We start from the raw sequence: 23,006 nt of genomic DNA on the forward strand, positions 1-23,006 counted from the left end.
ACGGCAAATGTTTCTTCTTCTCTTTCTTCTTCTTCTTCTTCTTCTTCTTCTTCTTTTTTTTTATTTATTTATTTTTTTTTGTAATGTTACACTGCCAGAGGTGTACTAAACAAAACGCCGCTACATGCAATACAAGTAAAATGTGACTAGCTAATAATTTCTTAAAGGGATAGTTCACCCAAAAATGAAAATCATCTCATAATTTACTCAACCTCATGCCATCCCAGATGTGTATGACTTTCTTGCTTCTGCAGAACACAAACAAAGATTTTTAGAAGAATATCTCAGCTCTGTAGGTCTATACAATGCAAATGAATGGTGACCAGAACTTTGTAGGTCCAAAAACCATATAAAGGCAACATAAAAGTAATCCATAAGACTCCAGTGATTTAATCCATGTCTTCAGAAGTGATATGATAGGTGTGGATGAGAAACAGATCAATATTTAAGTCCTTTTTTACTATAAATTATCCTCCCTTCCCAGTAGGTGGCGATATGCACAAATAATGTAAATGCCAAAAACTAAAGAGGAAGAATATGAAAGTCAAAGTGGAGATTTCTAGGAAAAATGGACTTAAATATTGATCTGTTTCTCACCTACACTTATATCGCTTCTGAAGATATGGATTTAACCACTGGAGTCTTATGGATTACATTTATGTTGCCTTTAAGTGCTTTTTGGACCTTCAAAGTTCTGGCCACCATACACTTGCATTGTGAGGACCTACAGAGCTGAGATATTCTTCTAAAAATCTTCGTTTGTGTTCAGCAGAAGAAAGTCATACACATCTGGGATGGCATGAGGATGAGTAAATGATGTGAGAATTTTAATTTTTGGGTGAACTATTTCTTTAAATGCAACATTGCGACATTCTCATTGCTGTAATGCAGAAAAAGTATATATTATCATTTAAAACATTATATTCAGTGTTGGGTGTAATGCATTACTAAGTAATTAATTACTGTAATTAAATTACTTTTTCATTGAAAAAGTAAAGGGATTACTCTTCATTTTTCAGTAATTTAATTACAGTTACTTCTGATGTAATTGTGTTGAATACTGAGTAGACTATAGAACAAATCTATATAAAACAATTGTGAATTTAAAATTGAAATTTAACATCTAATGTTAAAAATTTATGTTTTCTAATTTCACGCTACCCCCTTAAACTCTTTGGTCACTTCAAAAATAATTTATTTGATTTTATATGATTTAATTGAAAGAATTAAAAGAACAGTTTCATGTCTAACCTTGTTTTTTCATCTGGTTGAGGTTGATAAGAGTTTTAGAAAGTAATTAATAATAAGTAATGCAATTACTTTTTTAAACACAAATAAATTAACCAAATAATTACAGTACTTAAATGCAAAAAATATCATTTACAACTGTAATGCGAAATATGATATATCATTTAAATTGTCAAGTAGGCCTATACACCATGGTACTCTAGTAGGAAAAATCGAGTTATTATTGTTATTATTATTATTATATTCACCCTGTCTGCTGAACCTAAATAAATACGTTTTTAATCAGGTGTCTTATTCAGACACCTCTCTCTCTCTCTCTCTCTCTCTCTCTCTCTCTCTCCGCATTTTTTTGATCGCAGTGTTTTAGAGAAGGCAGCTGTCGCGTTACTCCCTCCTACAGAACAGAACATTCATCTGAAACTCCCTCGAGCAACTTCATAGCCGGAGCTCGATAATATCATTAATGCAGCTGAACGCAGAGTCACACACCGTCTGATAATGTGGAAGATGTGCGGGCTTCTGATCGGCTGGACTCTGCTGCTGCTCACACTGCATGTCCGAGCACAGTCTCAAAACAGGTAACTTCAGCTTCATGTCTCGATGCATGCACTGCGACTATAGACTCATGTATGATCATCACACCTTACGTCAACTCAACTGTAACATTCAACATTGATGCATCCCTTTACACGCACATTATTGATACAATGTTGCGTTCTAAAAGTTTCTAAACGAATGACGCATCGATCCAGGTGTTTATATTTCTTTCTCTTTTCTAGACAGACCTTCACATGTGGTGGGAATATAACAGGAGAGTCGGGTGTCATCGGTAGTCAGGGTTATCCTGGAGTCTATCCACCCAATACCAAATGTGTGTGGAGAATTACAGTAAGTGGTTGTATTTTACAGAAACCGTTTTATTATTTATTCAGGTTGCAGAATGACATGCACAGTATCTGAGAACTTATAATAATAATAATAATAATAATAATAATAATAGGTAAAATGATGCAATGGCAAGTACTCAGAACAGCTTCAGTTGGTGTGTGCTTGCTTTGGCTGCCTGCCACATTGTATCCCTTGTGGCAACTCCAGACTCATTCTAGCATTTTATTTCATTGCCACCATTGCATTTAAGAGTCTCAATGGGTGACCTGGGTCTGACTAAGAGGCTTTTTATGCTCCACTTTATTTTAGGAAACATAATTATGCAAGAAACACCCTGTGTTCAGTTACATAGAGTACAAGGAAACTTTCTTTATCCTATGTTACAGCAGTAAAACTATACTTGATATACAGTATAGCTATATTGCAGATTATATTGCAGGAGTTAAAGGTTGAAAAATGTACATGTATTTCAGAATGTCTTAGTATTTGGTATGTCCTCCTTTTGCTATAATGACAGTTGTACTGAAGTTGTTCTAAATCTCAGGATCCATCTTGTGTGCTTCAATGGAGGCAAAGAAATCTGACCTTTTGTACAAAGGAGTTAACATGTTCAGTGTCACAACTTTGCCTAGTGGCTTGGAAAGTTTAATTAGATAAAAATAAAATTACAATGTAATAAAATCTATTAAACGCACTGTCAAAAACTGTCACCTTGTTTCAGGCATAAAAGGATGTCATTTTGGTGCTTGTATGCTTTACAGTTCACTACCATATTTATCATCGAGTGATATAATGGAAATATGTCCACCTACTGGAACTAGAATAAATCTGCTTTTTACTTAAAAAACAAAAAACCTGTTTTTGTCCACTTTGTGATGGGGTCTCAGCCCACTTTTTATGATAATTATTTTTGGAACCCAGTCAACTTTAATATTAGTGTAAGATGGGGGTAAGATGCCCCCCTTTAAGAACAATGTGCATTTACTTTTTAATTGTACTGTAACATAATTGATAAACGTTTAGCATGTACAGGATGATGATGCATCATCCAATATATTATCAATATATTGAGATTGAATTCCACTCAATTAGACAAATTAGGCTATAAGGAATAGAGAAGATGTTTGAAATGTACATCTAATGCATGGAAGTATTTAACAATAACCCCATAAGTTAATAATTATTACATTTAATAATAATGACACCAGAAACAACATTTGGTCTCAATTTTGAGGAGGGGGGCATCTTACCCCAAGGGTCTAACTTTAACTTGTCACTTCAAAATAAAAACAATATTTTTTACTCTAAAAATCGAAATACTTTACTGTGTCCACAAATCACCCATTAAAGGTGCAGTATGTAACAATTTTCATGTAATATTCGCCTTTTTCTTGCCAATGTGTGAACAGCTTGTAATGCAACTTAAAAAATGAGTCCTTCCTGGACTTCCTATGTTGCCTATTAAAGCCTGTAGACTGATTTTCATGCGAAGGGAGTGGGTCGCTTTTGCCGGGAAAATCCAAAGGATGTGATGTTTATGCACGCTCCCGAGAGCCTTGCCTCAGACAGTAATAGCTTCTCTTCCGCTATTCAACCGCGACAACAAACTGCAACACTAGGTAACGTTATCTTAGAGATGGAATCCAGCAAACGTCCGGCTCCCAGCACAACACCGACTCCTACACAAACTCCAAGTAAGCCAAAAAAACACCAACAAAAACATTTATCTACTGAATCTAGTCTGGCTAAGCGGGAACGTGATGATGGTTAAGCGAAAACTAGAGTGAACATCGGCAGGGCATTTGATTCTTGGAGGGACCTTCGTTTGGTTTGGGGGATCAAAACCGACCCTGAATTGACGTTCTTCTTATTGGACAGGTAAGCTTACATAACTGCAAAGCATGTGAAATATAGTGCCATAAGGATTGATCTATGTAATTTTAGCTAAATTACAATAACACATGAAATGAATGCTAGAAAATATTCAAGATAATGCAAAAAGCTCCATTCATTAGTGTAACGTAACTTTGTTATACAGAAAATATATACAATCTATTATTATAAAACAATAGTGCATCGATATATCAAAATGACACTTGTGATGGAATCACATCAATACTGAATTGTGTCAACATATTTATAATGTACAGTCAATTTTATAAACAGCTACTGTCATCATCCACCAAATTTAGCCAACAGCTATTGATAAAGCTGGCTAGCTAGCTAACACTGACATAGGCTATCATATAAATGCAGTCAATGTATCATGCAAAGAAAAGTGACTACTTCAAACTACAGTCTCGCATAGTCAGACCTATATCCACACTTTGTTTTAGCCCTGTTCCAGCACTGGAGGGTCAAATATAATATGTAGTCTCAAAGTTTGTAGTAAAACAATCATAACTGTGTAATTTTAATTATGCTATCTCATCTGTCAGCATGATGCCGGTGAATCATGTTCAGCCTCTTTGTACGTTACGTCATTGTTTTGGCCGATACTCGCTTGCACTGTCTAGTTGTGTCTTTTAACATCATCAATAATATGACATTTGCCTCTTGCAGGTACCAGAGGGCAAAGTGGTTGTCCTTTCATTTCGTTTCCTGGACTTAGAGAGTGACAACCTGTGCAGGTACGATTATGTGGATGTTTACAGTGGTCACGCCAATGGACAGCGCCTCGGCCGCTTCTGTGGCACGTTCAGACCGGGAGCCCTCATTTCCACTAGCAATAAAATGCTCATACAGATGCTATCCGATGCCAATACAGCTGGCAGCGGCTTCCTGGCTGTGTACTCTGCTGCCAACCCACACGAACGCGGTAAGACATCACAACTTGAGCCATAAAAATGCAGCTAATTAGTGCCTTCTTGTTCTCTTAAATAATATCCAGCTCTGTAGAGCCAAAGGAGTTTATTAGATATTTTAAGGTGAAGTTCACCAGTATGTTCATTGAGGCATGATCTTGCGAGACACTTACCTGCACTTACAGTAGGTGAGCGGTATAAGCAAAATCTTAAATGATGATATGTGTAATTTGATATCATGTTAACGTCTATGTCATGATATAGTTATTTTCCCTGGAAATTTAACAGAAAAATGCTTTATATATTAAATAACCATGAAGCATTCCTGTTTTTAGATGATCTAAATCCTCTTCATTTCCTTTAAAAAATATAACTAGTTTAAACCAGAAATGCGTCCCCACTCTAAATTCCCTCCCTGGACTCTGTCCCCCGCATCCTCCCTTATTTCCAGCCCTGACCCTAACCCATAAATTCAGATCAGGTTATTAGGCATGGATTGAGTGTTAGAGGGCAAAGGTCATCTTTAATGGGCAGTAATGAGCTGTTTAACATCTAACAGCTTCCAAAAAGGTCAAAGGGCAACAGTATGCCAGAGAATAGAAATGGATTTCATCATATATTTCATCATAAACAATAGTTTCTGCCCAAAAAATAACTTGAAGAACATGTTTATTAAGAAAAACCAGGCTTTAGTTTTGCTTGTTGAATATAATAGGATTTTCTCCTCGGCCCCATGCGCTGTCTGACAGTTGATTTAAACACTCTGGTTGAGGGGAATTCTGGAGAACATTGCCGTGTACTGTATGTCATGTTGTGACGTGGAATTTCTCACAGAAGTTTTCCAGTGATTCAGTGATTGGTCAGACCCCCAGAGACTGACTCACTTAAGCAGTAACTGTATGAGTGACGAGACATTTGCTTGGCTGAAGCCGGACATCTGGAATTTAAAAATCTGTTCTTTGTCCCATCTGTAGTTGACAGACAGCTGTAGTGATGTGTGTTGCTAACATTGGAAATATGCAGCCTTCAAACATATATTAAGGATGTTTTCAGGTTTGGTTTAATTCCATGTTCTTGGCAGGCTTCATGAGATTCACCCTTATTTTTCAGTTTGCTGCAGGACAGAGACATCAAGTTGCGACCCAACATGGTACCAAAATTGACCAAAATGGTCCAACAATATGCAAAAATATAGCAATGGTTGTGGCCATGCCTATAGGCACACCAAATTCATTGCACTGTATTAAAATAAAATATGAAAAAATAAATAAAAAGTGTGAGTTATTACAAAGATATACACATTTTGACCACTAGGTGGCGTTATAACGAAACTGCAGATGTAACCTGAGCGTCTACTGACCAGTAGTTGGGTCTGTCTCCTAACTTGATAGGTATGCTGCCTTCATGTGCTATCGGAATGATTGTAAATACAAGTTTCCCATTCGGAAGTTGCACATGAACATATAATATGTTCCAAACATGTAATTACGACTGGGAAACACTGAGATAATTTTGATACCCAAGTTTCCGAGATCCCCTTACAATAAATCTAGAGTTCTAGCAGACTAGGCTAGGCAAGGCAAGTTTATTTATATAGCACATGGCAATTCAATATGCTTTACATAAAAAGAAAATACAAGATAAAATACATTTTAAAATCAATTAGGAACAAGAAATAAGAATAAAAAGTAATAAAATAAATTAAAAAAAGTAAAAATGATTAAAACGAATAAAAAGAAAAAGAATATAGAAATAAAATGACGCAGTACAATCAGTAAGTGCAGCACAGTACTCAGTGAATAAATGCACAGGTAAACAGATGTGTCTTCAGTCTAGACTTGAATGTGACTACAAACTAGCTAGCTGCAAACTTGCCACAAATTTGCCACTCATTATTTTCGCATGCAAATGAGCTTGTGATTCGTTGCAGATGTTTGCCAGAAGTTTGCCGCTCTTATCTGGTAGTGTTGAACCTGCAGCAAACCTTTGGCAACAATGGACAATTTGCTGCAAGTTTGCCGCAAAGCTCATTTGCATATGAAAATGATCAGTGGTGAATTTGCAGCAAGTTTGCAGTAAATTTGCCATGAACTCTCGATTTTTGTAAGGGTGGGAGGAGTCGTAAACTTCCAATAAGAGAGTACGGTTTCTGTAGTTCTCTTTAGCATTCAAAAGATGGTGCCGAGTGGACTGACTTACTAAAAAGACTTTGATAATATGTATTATGGTGTCAAAATAAAAGTTCCCCAACAGATATGCATGAATGAGCCTGGCGTCGTCCATGTTACCTGTTCTTTCTGACAACAGAGCGCTTGAACACGACGTACTTGTAATTACCACTACAGAAGTGGGAGGTAGGATAATTCCAATAGCACATGAAGGCATCAGTAGGCTTAGATCAAGGTGACAACGACCTACAAACTTTCATTTCAATTTGACATTGTTAACAAGATACAGCCCGCTTTTCATTTTCCATACATACATTGTAAACTAACAATTGCGAAAATCAAAAATTAATTCAATCAGTGTTGTGCAGTCTAAAGATCATATGAGCGAAGTTGTCAGAAAACTTGACAATAAACAGTTAATGATGTATTTTACGATATCAGCTGATCTGTAAGTCAGAAATTGACAACATCTTGTTCAGTCAGCTCAGCATAAGCGGCGACAACTCCAATGGGTTCAAAAGTTATACAGTAAGCAATAGAAAGTGAAACATTGAGCTGATGGTGGTGCTCTGTAGTTTGGCTGGGAGACCCCAAAATTGGCCTGATGACTTTTCAGACTTCCCCCAATCAGTGTGCCAAATTTCAGCATTTTCCTACTTACGGTCGTATGGGCTGCGTTTCCAAGTCGCTTAGGAGCTTGAGCCCTAATTATTAGCATGTTTAGTTTCAAAATTTCTCTTGAAGTTGCTTTCATGCTCTTGGCACACACTAATTCTCCACACAAAACACATTGTGGTGGGCAAAAACCTTGTTTATCCTCATTGCAGTTGAACCCATATTCTGTGTAGTCTGGGTCATATTTTCTTTGACCATGTGTACTTGTTGAGTTTATGGTTTTTGTGGATGAGGGCATGTCATGCAACTTGTCATCGTTGGCATCTGCCTAATTTGGCTAGACTCTATCAAGTGAAAATTTGCTCTAATACACTGCAGAGTTTGATTAAACATACACTTAATGACATCAACAACAAATGGTATGGGAAGCATTTTCTTTTCCCTTTAAGAAATTCAGCCTGTTTATTTTGCTATCCTTTCTATGAACACTAGGGTAAGTTGCATTTTATTATTTGCATGTATTATTTTTACAATCAGTGTTGCCCATAATAGGCCCAGAGAGAGGTCTAGAAACATCAGCACTGAAGGTATCAAGAGTGCTTTAGCAGCTCTCAGCATGTGCAGTTGCACACTTAATCTTTCTGCACATGGTTACGCAACATCACATTTACATTATAAGGACTATGCTGGGACTGACAAGTCTGTAAAATCACTCGTAATGACAAGACTGTAGGAAGGTTTACTGTAGAGTCTGCCAATGATGCTGCTGTGCAATTATGCCAAGCATTCCTTTTAATTAGTGTTAAATGACCTCACGCTTGATGCTTGCTCTATATTTAGTGTTGATCTGCAGAGTTTAAAGGGAACATGTCCTAAATTCCTGTCTGACTGAATGTGTACAGGAGATCAGTACTGTGGTGGCAGATTAGTAAAGCCGTCGGGAACCTTCAAGACTCCAAACTGGCCTGAGAAAGACTATCCTGCTGGAGTCACATGTGCTTGGCATATAGTGGCACCAAAAAACCAGGTGGACTGATACTCTCATTTGATTTTTATACTTTCAGCTATTATTGGTGGTGTTTGATAAAGCAAGGAAGTTTTTGGAACACTGTTTTTGTTATGGACATTAATGATACAATGGAACCCTTTGGAATTACCGGCATTTATGTATAAATTTGTCTTAAAATCTGTTTTTTCATTAAGTAACAATAATGAAAAAACACAATCTTTTTTATCTAATGACACAAATTATTGTATTGTTCTTTTACATATTGAATACATAATTCAAACATTCACAGTGTAGGTTAAAACAAGGATATGAATTTAGGCTAATGGTGTCAACAAAAGCTTATTAGAGTCAGGAGTTGGCAAACCTGGCATCCGATTAATGAAACAAGATTGGAGGTGTGGGTTAGAGCTACTTTGACTTAGAAAAAGCACTCAAACATTTTGAGTTTGCTACTAACAAGAGGCATATTCCGATGTGGACCATGACTCGCAAAAAAGAGATCTTAGAATAAAATTATCTCGAAGAGCTTAGATATTCATCTGTCCACAGTTAGACAAATTATCTATAAATGGAGACGATTTAAACTGTGGCTGCTCTCCCTAGAAGTGGCCGTCCAGCCAAGATTACTCAAAGAGCACACCACAGAATGCTCAATGAGGTAAAAAAAGAACCCTAGAGTGACAGCTAAAGAAAGGAATCACTGGAGCTGGTTAACATCTCTGTTCATGAGTCAACTATATGGGAAACATTAAACAGCCATGGTGTCCATGGCAGAACACCACAAAGTAAGCCGCTGCTTTCCAACAAAAACATTGCTGTGCGTTTGAAGTTTGCCAAAGACCACCTTTTTTATTAATTTTTTTTATTGATTCCAATCATAAAACATACAAACACAAGGAATCATTTATTCACCTTAAAACCCTCCCCCCGACACAAACACGCACTACTTTGGTCACCAACAACTAGAACATAAAAATATATATAATAAAAAAAAACATACAAAAAAAAAGATACACTTTCAAACAACATCAATAATACACATACCCAACTAAACTACAAATCCCTCTCCACAGCCCCTCCCCGAGAACCCTCCAAAAAAGCCAAATAACCCCCCCCCACTTCCTGACAAACAAATCCCATTTCCCCAGCCTTCTAAAAATCACCTCTTCAAATGCCGCCACCCCGCCCATCTCCCCACACCACTACCTAAACGAGGGTGCCCCAGCCGATTTCCATCCCCTGAGGATGACTTTCCCGCCAGTCGTGACTCCGGCTACCCAACTTTTCAAATATCTATCCCCAATGTTGACAACCGTCCCATCACCCAGGATACAGTGTCTGGGGCAAAAGGAAAATTGAGTTTCCAATACCACACACATAAAGCTCTGAACCCTCAACCAACATTCTTGGATCTTAACACATTCCCAAAAAACATGTGTTGTGTCCCCGTCTACTGATTGGCGCCACCAGCAGGTGGGTGTGTCTTTAAGACCCAACATATACAATCTAGAGGGGGTCCAATAGAATCTTAAATTGCATCAGACAAACCCTTGCATCTCTAGATGTAGACTTGATGCTTCTTAGAATCCTAGCCCACACTCCCTCCTCCAATACCAAATTTAAATCTTCTCATAATCTCTTGAGAGAAGACGAAGCTCCATCCCCCAAACTCTAAATTAACAGGGAGTAATACACCGATGCCTCATGACCTTTTCCAAAAGCAGTAATCAACACTTCCAGAGTATCTGACACTTTAGGGGGGTGTATACTACTCCCAGAAATAGTACAGAACAGGTGGCACAGCTGTGAATACCTAAAGAACTGAGATCTAGGAATCTTAAAATGTTGAACCAAATTTTCAAACGATCTCAACACTCCACTCTCATATAGGTCACCAAGTGTAGTAACCCCCCTTACAATCCACTCTGACCAACAGAAAGGGGACTTATTAATGCGTAATTTTGGGTTCAGCCATATACTCGAGGCTACATTTAAATAAATATCAGAATTAAACACTCTGAACACTTTTGTCCATACCGAGTGCAAATGCGAGATAACAGGGTGTGATTTAACTTCTCCGGTTAGTTTAATAGAAAGACTTTGCAATGGCGAAATAGGGGCAAGGACTTCCTGTTCAATACAAAACCAGGGAGGGGCTTTCTCAGATGGAAGCGACCAGTGAGCCAAATGTCTGAGACCCACTGCATAATAATAAAACTAAATCTTGGGTAGGCCTAGCCCACTTTTGTCAATCGGCCTATGTAACTTGTTGAAATGTAATCTAGGACGTTTACCATTCCAGATAAAGGTCTTCCCTATGCTATCAAATTGCTTGAAGTAAGATGGGGGACATCTACATGGAGAGACTGTAGCAGGTTGTTGAATTTTGGAATACAGTTCATTATAATAACATTAACCTACCCAATCATAGATAAATGTCAAGAACATTTACATTTTACATTTATGCATTTGGCAGATGCTTTTATCCAAAGCGACTTACAGTGCAATTATTACAGGGACAATCCCCCTGGAGCAGCCTGGAGTTAAGTACCTTGCTCAAGGACACAATGGTGGTGGCTGCGGGGATCGAACCAGCAATCTTCTGATTAACAGTTATGTGCTTAAGCCCACCTACTCACATCACTCGAAAAACTTTTTATTAAATGGTCAAAATTAACTCTAACTAAATCACACAAATTTGCTGGGAATAAAATGCCCAAATACTTAATGCCCTGTTTGGGCCACTGGAAGGCGCCCGGTTCAAAAACTGTTACAGGGCAGTACGCTGTCAGATCCAAAGCTTCGGATTTAGACTGACTGACTCTGTATCCTGAGAATTTAGAGAAGGAATTAATAATCCTGTGGAGGCAAGGCATAGATCTAATGGGGTCGGAGACAAATAATAAAATATAATCTGCGTAAAGCAAAAACTTATGCACCACACCTCCCGCCATCACCCCTGGAAAATCCTCCTCCTTTCTTATCACGGCTGCTAATGGTTCCAGGGCAAGACAGAACAATAATGGGGAAAGAGGGCAACCCTGCCGGTTGCCCTTATCCAGAGTAAAATAATCTGAAATTAATCAATTTGTATGCACTACCACTATCGGGTGTCTATAAAGTAATTTAATCCATTCAATAAAAGTATTTCCGAACCCGTATATTTCCAAAACCTTAAAAAGATAATTCCATTCTACCATATCAAATGCCTTTTCGGCGTCAAGTGAGATGGCAGCAACCGGAGTCTGATCATTCGCCACTGACCACATAATATTGATGAAATGCCTAATGTTATCAGAAGAGCTGCGACCCCGAGTTAACCCCACCTGATCTATATGTATAAGAGATGTCATAACTTCATCGATTAGCCAAAATTTTTGACCAAATTTTAATGTCTAGCTGGATCAGGGAAATTGGACGGTAACTCTTACACTCGCTAGGATCTTTGTCCTTTTTAAGAATCAGACTGATCCGGGCCTGTGTCATGGTTGGCGGAAGCCTTCCATTCCTCAATGATTCCACATAAACTTCTAACAAAAGAGGAGCCAGTTCTGTAGCATAATATCTAAAAAATTCAGTGGCAAAACCATCTGGCCCCGGAGCCTTGCCTGTTGGTAAGGCCTTAATTACCTCGTCAAGCTCCTCCAAGTTTATCTCAGAATCAAGATAATTTTTTTGCTCAGTCATCAGTTTAGGGAGATCTAATGGTTCCAAAAAGTTTCTAATACCTTCATCAGTAGACAAAGACGTGTAACTATAAAGATCAAAATAGAATTCTTTAAAAGCATAATTAATATCTATGGCTGAGGTAAATATTTCACCACTAGCAGTTTTCACTGAGGGAATGGTAGAAAAAGACTCTCTCTGCTTTATATATCTAGACAAAAGCTTCCCTGCTTTATTCCCTGACTCAAAGTATGACTGTCTTGCCCTGAACAGCCAAAATTCCACCTTCCACGACAAAGTAGTATTATATCTGTATTTCAATCGGGTCAATTCTCTGAGGCCATCAGGCGACATTCAGCGCTTCAGCTCTGACTCGGCACTTAATATTCCCTTCCAACTCCATGAGTTCTCATGCTTTGGATTTTTTGATGAATGAGGCATACTGTATGATCTGACCCCTAAGAACAGCCTTAAGTGCCTCCCAAGCCATGCCCCCAGAGGATACTGAGGACCAGTTGGTCTCCATATAAACATTGATTTCAGTCTTCAGCATTTGTTGGAATTCAGGATTTTGCAAAAGGGATACATTATAGCACCAACTATATGATTTATTTTCCTCCATATGTGGCAACACCTCTAATCTCACCAGAGCGTGATCTGAGACTAAAATATTTCCAACTGAGCAATCAACAACAGATGATATGAGGGACTTAGATATCAGAAAAAAGTATATTCTTGAATAAATCTTATGGACTGATGAAAAACAATTATAGTCCCTAACAGATGGGTTCAAAAGTCTCCAAATATCTGTAAGACCAAGATCTTTACACATCCTATGAAGCATCAATGTTGCTCTAGGGGGCTTACACACATTTGCTTCACTATGATCAAGGACTGAGTCCATCAAAAGATTAAAGTCTCCTCCCAATATTATATCATGAGGGGTGCCAGCGGCTTGCAACATCCCTTCTCGATCTATAAAAAAGCCCTGATCATCAGCGTTAGGTTGGTAAATATTAGCCAAAATCAACCTTTGCCCCTGAATTTCTGCTAAAACAATAATGACTCTTCCTAATTTATCTTTACTCTGTTTGAGACATTTGAATTGTAGATGCTTACTTATCAGTGTAATGACTCCCCTGCTTGAGCCAGCACTAAAGAAAACATTTCCACTCTATATCTTCCCAAATTTTTCAGCTTCCTGCGAGGAAAGATGTGTTTTATGAAGAAACACTGTATCATATTTCTTACGATTAAGAAAAGAAATAACTTTCCTTCTTTTTATGGGGTGCCCCAACCCATTCACATTCCACATGGAGAGAGATAATCCACTCATATTAACATTTGACATTTGACATATTAAAAAAAAATAGATTGTGTGTCAAAAACAAGATTATAAAGACCACATTCCAACATAGTGCAACAATCAAACCCTGATCTTCCCCCAGAAAAAAAAAAAACAGAAAAAAGAAAATGTGCGCATTAACCGGCGTCGATCCCTCTAAACTCAAAAAGTCCATGTACGCCTACGAGAGTTCCCACGACAACTTTGCTGTCGGTGCTTCTATACAAATTTTGTGAGACAGAATTACACAGCAAAAAATAATCTATAAAACAAATCCCAGCCAGTAAGCTGAGTAAACAAAAAAAAACGTGTGGATTCATTCACATAACTGTCCCGAAAGTGTGTTCCTCCACAGAACAAACTCCAGCCGCTAGCAGAACCAGCACAACAAAAAGGGGGCTGTTAAGTTCTTCGGGCAGTCAAACGAATGTTCAGTAAGCCGGCTCATTCGGCCGATACCTGAGTGCACCAAATGTCCCAGTCACTCCAATGTACTGCAAGAGATATTCCACAATACTCCAGACTACAGGAGGCATAAGAACCAAAAACATGCAGATTCATCCACAACTGTCCCGAAGAAATGATATTACATAAAACAAACTCCAGCTGCTTGGCGGAACCAGCACAAAAAGTAACGAAAAAGGCACCCAACTTCCTCATAGAGTCGAGTGTATGTTCAGTGAGTCAGGCCCACTAGACAGCAACATGAAAATCACCAAATGGCTTACTCACTCCATTGTATTTTGCGGCCATCCTTAGTATCTATTCTCAGTTTGGCCAGAACATCAGAGCAAAAGCGACCTTCCATTGATGTAAGAGATTCTTGCATTCCCTGAATCATTCACATTTCTCTTTTGTCGAATTCGCAAAGTCTGGGAACAAAAAAATGCTGTGGTTCTTCTAAGAAAGCTTTCCTTTACTCCTCGCCTTGTGTAACACAAGATCTTTATTGGATGAACTGAGAAATTTTGTTGTTTCTTTTTTCAGATTATAGAGGTGAAATTTGAGAAGTTTGATGTAGAGAGGGACAACTACTGCCGTTACGATTACGTAGCAATTTTTAATGGTGGAGAAATCAACGATGCTAAAAGAATAGGAAAATACTGTGGAGACAGCCCTCCAGCGTACGTATTATATCTATTATATCATATGTATTGCAAACTTATTTATTTGCCTTTTTACTTAATGATCTGTATGTTTTAGGCCAGTGTTCTCGGACGGAAATCAACTCTTCATTCAGTTCCTGTCTGATCTCAGTTTAACAGCGGATGGTTTTATTGGTCATTACAAATTTAGACCCAAGAAATTTCCTGTCACAACGGTTCCACCCACCACAACAGCACCACCCACTACCACCAGACCTATATGCAAGTACCACCCACAAATCCTACTGGTTACAGTCATTCACCCTTATCAGAGGTAGTTGGTGTATTTAAAGCTAGCCTACGTTATATGAGTTGCCCAATTCTTAGAAGTCAATGGCAACTCATTAAACATCATTACTGATATGACCAGCTGCAAAAAGCTTAATATAAATTCTTAATATTTTTGCCTTGTTTTACAGTAAGATGATCTAAAGATCATTTAATTGTTTAAGGTAAAATGTTTGTTTTCAAAGAATATGCACACCCATGGCTAAATTAATACATTTTAAGAGTGACATGAAGTGTCCAAATGTCTTGGGGCCTCTAATATATTTCATAAACAATTTCAGGTAATTGTCCATCAATTTCTTCTCTGATATAGGCTTTATTCAGATTCTGAATAGAGGCAAATGTCAGTATGATACAGTAGAACATTTTTTAAGGCTTTTTGCTGTCTCTGTGTACCTCTACAGCTTTGAAGTATTCCACAGCGCTATGTCAACAGAAATGCAAACGAAAGGGAACCCCTGACAGCCATTACTGTTCCAGCAACTTTGGTAAGAGAATTTCTTTTTTGCTGATACATGACTCGCACTTAAATACATACAAACTTCCCCACAAGTGCAAAGTGAGGCCATAACTCATGGGTGGGTGGAAATGAGAAATGATTGATCACATTTTGTCTGTAATCAAAACGCGCTCCACAAGCACTTTGTTTTTTTGTCACTTTTCTCTATCTTTAGAGTTTTGGTTTGTGTCAATGTGTTTCAAAAGATTAGTTGAGCATTTTTTGCATTTCTGTACTGTGGATTGATGTTTGGGACACAGTCGTCCTGTGTAAATACACTGCAGTGGGTAAACTGTTGGTAAATGTTAGTGTTGATTCAGTCGAGCTGTTTGGCTGCAGTCACCGCCCCTGGAACAACTCTGCAATGTTTTCATCCACGACCTGTTTACAAAGTCAAGCAGATATTTCATTATGATTTCTGCAGAAGTTTGCGTATGGGGAAAACTTATTGAAGACCAGTCACATTGAGAAACCAGGCCTGAATGTGAACGAATGTGCAAATTACATGCATATTAAGTCAAATTTGTAGCATCAAACAATTTACTTACTGCATGGTACTATGAAAATGGCTTAACAAATAGTGTATAATGTCTGGATAAAAATCTTTTCAAATAAATGATAAAAGCCATATTTGACTTTTCCTAAATTTACTAGTTGCATGCTTCTTTTGTTTGGTCTACGAGCTACTCAGAATTTAGAGTTGTTGAATTATAGTCAAACTACACAAAAAAAGTAGTGAGCTGTTTAAGGGGACAATGTCTTTTTTATATATAATTGTCAGATTATACCATTTATTTTTATAATCAGAGCAGTATATCTGCATTATACTTGAACAGAATAAAATAACAAACATTTTTTACACAAAATATATTTAAAATAAAAAGTGTACACAACATAGTGAACAGCACTGTGCATTGTTTTTAAAACTGGGTAATGTACATGAACCATCCGAACAAACTGATTCACTCAAATGAATTGGACTTTCCAATGAAACATAATTCATTAAATAAATCTGACTTCTAAACGTAGTATAATTCGCTGAAGGTTTCGATTTACGAATGTTTCATGATTCACTAACAAATCAGACTTCCCACTGCTACATGATTCATTAAATAAATTGGACTTCCCAATGCTGCATGATTCACTAAATGAATCTGAATCCTCAATACTACATTTCACTAAATTAATCTTATTTTCCAACAGTACATAATTCCCTAAATTAATTTGGCTTCCTAATGCAACATGATTCACTAAATAAATCTGACTTTCCAACACTACATTATTCACTAAATGAACGTGACTTTCCGATGCAACGTGATTAACTAATTGAATTTTACTTCCTAACACTACATGATTCACTAAATGAAACAGACTTCCCAGTGCAACATAATTCATTAAAATGAATCTGCCTTCCCAATGCAACATGATTCACTAAATTAATCTACACCCCAAGACTACATGACTCACTAAAATGAATCAGACTTTCCAATGCTACATGATTCAATAAATGAATCTGACTTCCTAACGCAACAGTTCAATCAGACTTCCCAATGCAACATGACTGGGAATGCCACATAATTCACTAAATTATTCAGACTTCTCAACACGATTAACTAAATTCACAGTTTTCAAACTGGGGGGCTTGGTGGATTTATCATCATGCTCTGCGCCTTCCCTCCGTGGGTAGGTACAGAGTATAATAAATTCAAAGTGTAAAATCAAAAGATAAACAAATCCAATTAAAATGTATTGTGAAGATAATGAAAATCATAAGCTTAATAGCCCATAGTCCAGCTTAATAGACCATAGCTCTATGGCGTTTTAACACTTTTAAATGTCGAGAGCACATGCATGTCATGCGAGAGTGCATCCATGTACCGGATGCACGAGCGCAAATCTCTCCATTTGCACACGGACATCCTTTGCTCTTGCACAAAACTGGACATGCACTCTCAAATTTACGCTGCTCTCTTATAAAGTCTCTGCTCTCCCTCAGAGAGTGCGTGTACATGCTCAAAACTTGTCCTGTGCACATGCAAATCTATTATAATGCCATATAGCTTCCATTCATTTGTACAAATATTCTGGCTCTGTAGACGTGTTACATCGAGGTAGAAACAATACCGGAGTTTGAGGAATCAATTTGCCCTGTAACTTTTGTGGGGGGAAATGCAACATAATACATGGTTAAATTAGTATTGTAAGAATAATATTCTGATGCTTGATGACAATGTAAGAGAAGTGAGCAAATCAAATGGTATATAAACCTTTAACTAAGAACATCTGTTGTGACTCACGTCTTCTGTCACCTCAGTTGAAAACTTAACTGCACAAGTTTATCTAGGACGCATAAGGATTTTTCAGAACTCGTGTGGTGGGACATATGTAGAAAATCCAAAAATATGTGGAACAATTCACAATGTGTCCATTATTACCAGTTCAACATGATATCGTGTCAACTTCATGTGTTTGTTGCATGTGCAGTTTCACAAAGAGACGGAGACTAGCTCATGTGATGCAAATTTATCACAAATATAGGCTAAAAAACAGTTAAGTAATCCCATTGTCATAAGGACAATTTTTTTTAATAAAAATTATGCAAAATACGGTTTCATGTTATTAATATAAATATTTATAGCCGTTAATCATGCACCAGTATGACGCATGGCTGAAATCACACTGAATTTAAGGTTATTGATCATCATTGGTGATTTGCTCCAATGCCTAAAATATTAATTTTGAAAATATAACACTTGAGGACAATACCTGATAAAACTTCACATAAGTGGTCAGAATGTACTGCTGTTTTGGTGAAAGAAAGATATTTTTGGATATTTAGCATGGGCTATCTTATTTATTATTTACGTTGCTGTTGTATAGGCCTGTATACAACAACAACAATAAAGGGGGCAGGGGGATCTTAAAGGGATAGTTCATCCAGAAATGAAAATTCAGTCAGTGTTTACTCAACACTGTGTTGTTATAACCCCATATGTCTTTCTTTCTTTTTCTATACACAAAAGGGGAAATTGTGAAAAAAATATTGTGCTCAATGATGTTATGCAATGGCAGTTTATGGTGGCCACCTCTTCAAGCTTCAAAAGAACACAAAAGTATAATTCAGAAATCTAATAAATTATTCAATGAAACTCATGATTGTTATGAAAGCATACAATAAGGTTTGGTGAGAAACAAACCGAAATCTATTGTATTATTTAGTGAAACTGTTGACGAATGTGTTCATGAGAGTGCACGAGAGCAGCAGTTAGGCTGTACCAGCTTACGTTCTAGCAAAAACTCTTTTTGTTTGTCTAAAAACAGGTCCGCCACAGCAATACTTACAACAGAACACAACACAGCAGCACACAAACCAGAGAACAGAACTTACTAAACATGTCTGAAGAATTTGTAGTCAGGGAATAGATGCATTTCTATGCCCAGCCTTATTTGTTTGAAACGGATTACTTAATCAAACTGATGGACAATGACAACAATGACTGAGTTTTCATTTTTGGGTGAACTATCCCTTTAAGGAAGTGGGTGGGTGGGGCAGTCTTGTAAATTTGTAAAAAAAAAAAACCCTGGACTAAATTAATCGGACTTCTCAATTCTAGATGTGAGAGAGAGAACATTTTAGGAAAGTGTTTTTGATTAGTGCCTTCAGTTAGCTGTAAAGCTGCATGCGCAATACAGTGAGACAGAAACAGCCATGTTGCATTTTGTTACGGTAGTAAGCCACTACTTGTTAGATAAAGCTGTTCTTTGCTGCAGATTTAACTTTAATTTGAAAACAGCTGAGCTAATGAGAAATGTTGTTGCATGAGTAACATCGATACTTTTAGCTTGTTACTCCCCAACACTGGTTCAATAAAGTTTAGCTTATGGGAATTGATTGTTTCTAAAGCCGTTCTGTCTTTATTTTGACCCTTTAGTGATCACGGGAACGGTCATCACCGCAGTAACACGGGGTGGTAGCATGTACGCCACTATCTCCATAATCAATGTCTACAAGGAGGGAAACCTTGCCATCCAGCAGGCTGGCAAAACCATGAGCACGAAGATTGTCATCCTGTGTAAGAAGTGCCCATATGTCAGGCGAGGTTAGTGCCTGCCTCAACTTGCCATTGACTGCACAATTTAAGTTGCCTCAGACACATAAGCAAATTATTCCCACTCATATGAGGAATTGTGTTAGTAAAGGTAGATTGTCTGTTCAATTGCATTAATACTCCAGGTTATTTTCAACCTAATGTCTATGAGTGTGAATCTCAAGAAGACATATCTGGGTGGAACTCTGTTCTGGCTACAAGTCCTCTCCTGAGTTTGCCTTCGGTTACTGACTGATCAAGCTTATTAATCAGATATTGATCACAGTAAATGTAAGAGGCCAAACTCACTGTAAAAATGTCTGAAATACCTTCTTAAGAAATCTAACTGTTATATGTTTATTCGATATATAAACATATGGAACAGATAGTGAGAGAGTTGCTGATGGAAAGCCCTTCCTGAATGTCTCTGCCGTTCCGTCACTGCATTCAGGTTCTTTCTGTGTGGTGTCACTAGGTCTGAACTACATCTTCATGGGTCACGCGGATGAGGAGGGCCGTGGAATGATCGCCCCACATCATTTCATCATGGCTTTCAAGGCCAAGAACCAGAGAGCCTTCAACATGCTGAAGAGCAAACGCTGCTGAGATATCATAGACTCACTCAGTCTCTGGATTCATACACAGATGTGTGGTGTCTTTATTACCACCCTGCATGACCCAGCTTCCTTCATCACCTTCTTCAGTGGAGGATGAGGACTGTTGAAGCACATGACAGACCTCTGGTTGGGCTTTCTTGATCCTACTAATCTTTATACTGTTTTGATGAAAATTAAAGGGATGATTCAACCAAAAATGAAAAATCGCTCATCATTTACTCACCCTCACGCCATCCCAGATGTGTATGACTTTCTTTCTATTGCTGAATACAAACAAAGATTTTTAAAAGAATATTTCAGCTCTGTAGGTCCTTACAATGCAAGTGAACGGTGACCAGACCTTTCCAGCTTCAAAAATAACATAAAGGCCACATAAAAGTAATCCATAAGACTCCACACGCGCTATGTCTCCGTGGTAACGCACGCAACAAGCCACGTGATAAGATGCAGGGATTGACGGTCTCAGACGCTGAGGCAACTGAGTTTTGTCCTCCGCCACCCGGATTGAGGCGAGTCATTACACCACCACGAGGACTTAGAGTGCATTGGGAATTGGGCATTCCAAATTGGGGAGAAAAAAAAAAAGGACTTAAATATTGATCTGTTTCTTAATGCTGCCACGTACTTTTTTTTTTTCCTTAGTTATGTCATAAACGACATCTTTTCTCGTAATAATGAGATATTATGTCAAAAACTACATCTTTTCTTGTAATAACAAAATATGATGTCATAAAACTTTATTCATTTTTCTCAATGAGATATGTCATAAAACAGCATCTTTTCTCATAAAAAGGAGATATTATGTTATAAAAACAACATCTTTTCTTGTAGTAACGAGATATTGTAAAAACGACATCTTTCTCGCAATAACGAGATGTCATAAAAATTACATATTTTCTAGTAAAAACAAATTATGTCATAAAAACAACATCTATCTCACAATGAGATGTCATAAAAATTACATATTTTTTCTCGTAAAAACAAGATATGTCATACAAACGACATCTCGCAATAACGAGAAGTCATAAAAACAACATCGTTTCTTGTAATAACGAGATATGTCATAAAAACGACATCTTTTCTCGTAATAACGAGATATTATGTCATAAAAACAACATTGTTTCTTATAATAATGAGATATTATGTCGTAAAAACAACAATTTCTTGTAACAACGAGATATGTCGTAAAAACAACAATTTCTTGTAATAACGAGATATTATGTCGTAAAAACAACATCGTTCCTTGTAATAATAAGATATTATGTCGTAAAAACAACATCGTTTCTTGTAATAACGAGATGTCATAAAAACGACATCTTTTCTCGTAATAACGAGATATGTCATAAAAACAACATCGTTTCTTGTAATAACGAGATATGTCATAAAAACATCGTTTCTTGTAATAATGAGATATTATGTCATAAAAACGACATCTTTTCTCGTAATAACGAGATATGTCTTAAAAACATCGTTTCTCGTAATAACGAGATATTATGTCCTAAAAACGACATCTTTTCTCGTAATAATGAGATATGTCATAAAAACAACATCGTTTGTTGTAATAACGAGATATGTCTTAAAAACAACGTTGTACGACATATCGTTATTAGGAGAAAAGATGTCGTTTTTACGTCATATCTCATTATTGTGAGAAAAGATGGAGTTTTTGACATTATATCTTTATTACAAGAAAAGATGTCATTTTTATGACATCTCGTTATTATGAGAAAATATTTTGTCTTTGACATATCTCGTTATTACAAGAAAAGATGTCGTTTTTACTACATAATTGAGTGAAAAAATAATAAGTACATGGCAGCCTTGCACCACCGTAGTTTCTGATTTTTGGACCTATATAGGTTTGGCCACCATTCACTTGCATTGTATGAACCTACAGAGCTGAAATATTCTTCTAAAAATCTCTGTTTGTGTTCAGCACAAGAAAGAAAGACATACACATCTGGGACAGCATGTGGGTGAGTAGTTCTTGCTGCCATTTTAAAGGGATAGTTCACCCAAAAATAAAAATTCTCTCATCATTTAAAGTTAAAAAGGAACATTTGTTCATTTTTACTCATACCTCATGACATTCCAAACCTTTATCACTTTCTTTCTTCTGTGGAAGACAAAAGGAGAATTGTTTAAGAATTCCATGCAAAGACAGTTCATAGTTACGATGTCTGTAAAAATGAATCAAAAATTCTCATTTTATGTTTCATGGGGAAACCCCAATAGAATTTGGGTATATAGCGTATTTCATTTTTGGGTAAATTAACCCTTTACACAGAGAGAGATTGAGTATCCTTATGGCCTAGTAAGACATGGCACAGGTAAGATTTTTGGCACAGTTTACAAGATACTTGATTTTCTCTGAGCTTCCTTTGTGTTGTCTAAAAGGCAATAATCTACTAACATCTTTTTGCTGTGTTTTGGAATCATGATGGATTTATGTTACATTTTGTCTATAAAATATTTTCATAGAAATATTTCCCAGTGGTGAATGTTAATTTATAACTTATTTGTTTTATGAGAGAGAAATAAAGTCCATTTATCAGTTTTGTCATGGATATTGTCTTCATGCATGCTGTTTTACTTATTTTTCTAAACCATATTGCAGTAGATTTCA

The 23,006-nt window shown here is 37.1% G+C and overlaps 1 protein-coding gene across 1 annotated transcript; it reads left to right on the forward strand.

Annotated features, from left to right (window-relative positions):
- Positions 1–1,625: 1,625 nt before the first annotated feature.
- Positions 1,626–22,940, forward strand: LOC127432032 (procollagen C-endopeptidase enhancer 2-like). Its single transcript, XM_051682797.1, has 9 exons — positions 1,626–1,826; positions 2,028–2,136; positions 4,699–4,954; positions 8,626–8,750; positions 14,731–14,867; positions 14,947–15,110; positions 15,581–15,664; positions 19,608–19,775; positions 20,239–22,940. Exons 1-9 carry the CDS (start codon positions 1,747–1,749, stop codon positions 20,367–20,369), a joined length of 1,254 nt encoding a protein of 417 aa, XP_051538757.1. The 5' UTR covers positions 1,626–1,746; the 3' UTR covers positions 20,370–22,940.
- Positions 22,941–23,006: the final 66 nt, after the last annotated feature.

This window comes from Myxocyprinus asiaticus, chromosome 41 (genome assembly GCF_019703515.2).
Source record: "Myxocyprinus asiaticus isolate MX2 ecotype Aquarium Trade chromosome 41, UBuf_Myxa_2, whole genome shotgun sequence".
Lineage (NCBI taxonomy): Eukaryota > Metazoa > Chordata > Actinopteri > Cypriniformes > Catostomidae > Myxocyprinus > Myxocyprinus asiaticus.

Excerpts from the sequence above, each read along its gene's own strand:
- LOC127432032 (XM_051682797.1), top strand. The coding sequence starts at position 1,747 with ATGTGGAAGATGTGCGGGCTTCTGATCGGCTGGACTCTGCTGCTGCTC. Across the intron at positions 1,827-2,027 it reads CGAGCACAGTCTCAAAACAG|ACAGACCTTCACATGTGGTG; the intron begins GTAACTTCAGCT and ends TCTCTTTTCTAG. Across the intron at positions 19,776-20,238 it reads GTGCCCATATGTCAGGCGAG|GTCTGAACTACATCTTCATG; the intron begins GTTAGTGCCTGC and ends TGGTGTCACTAG.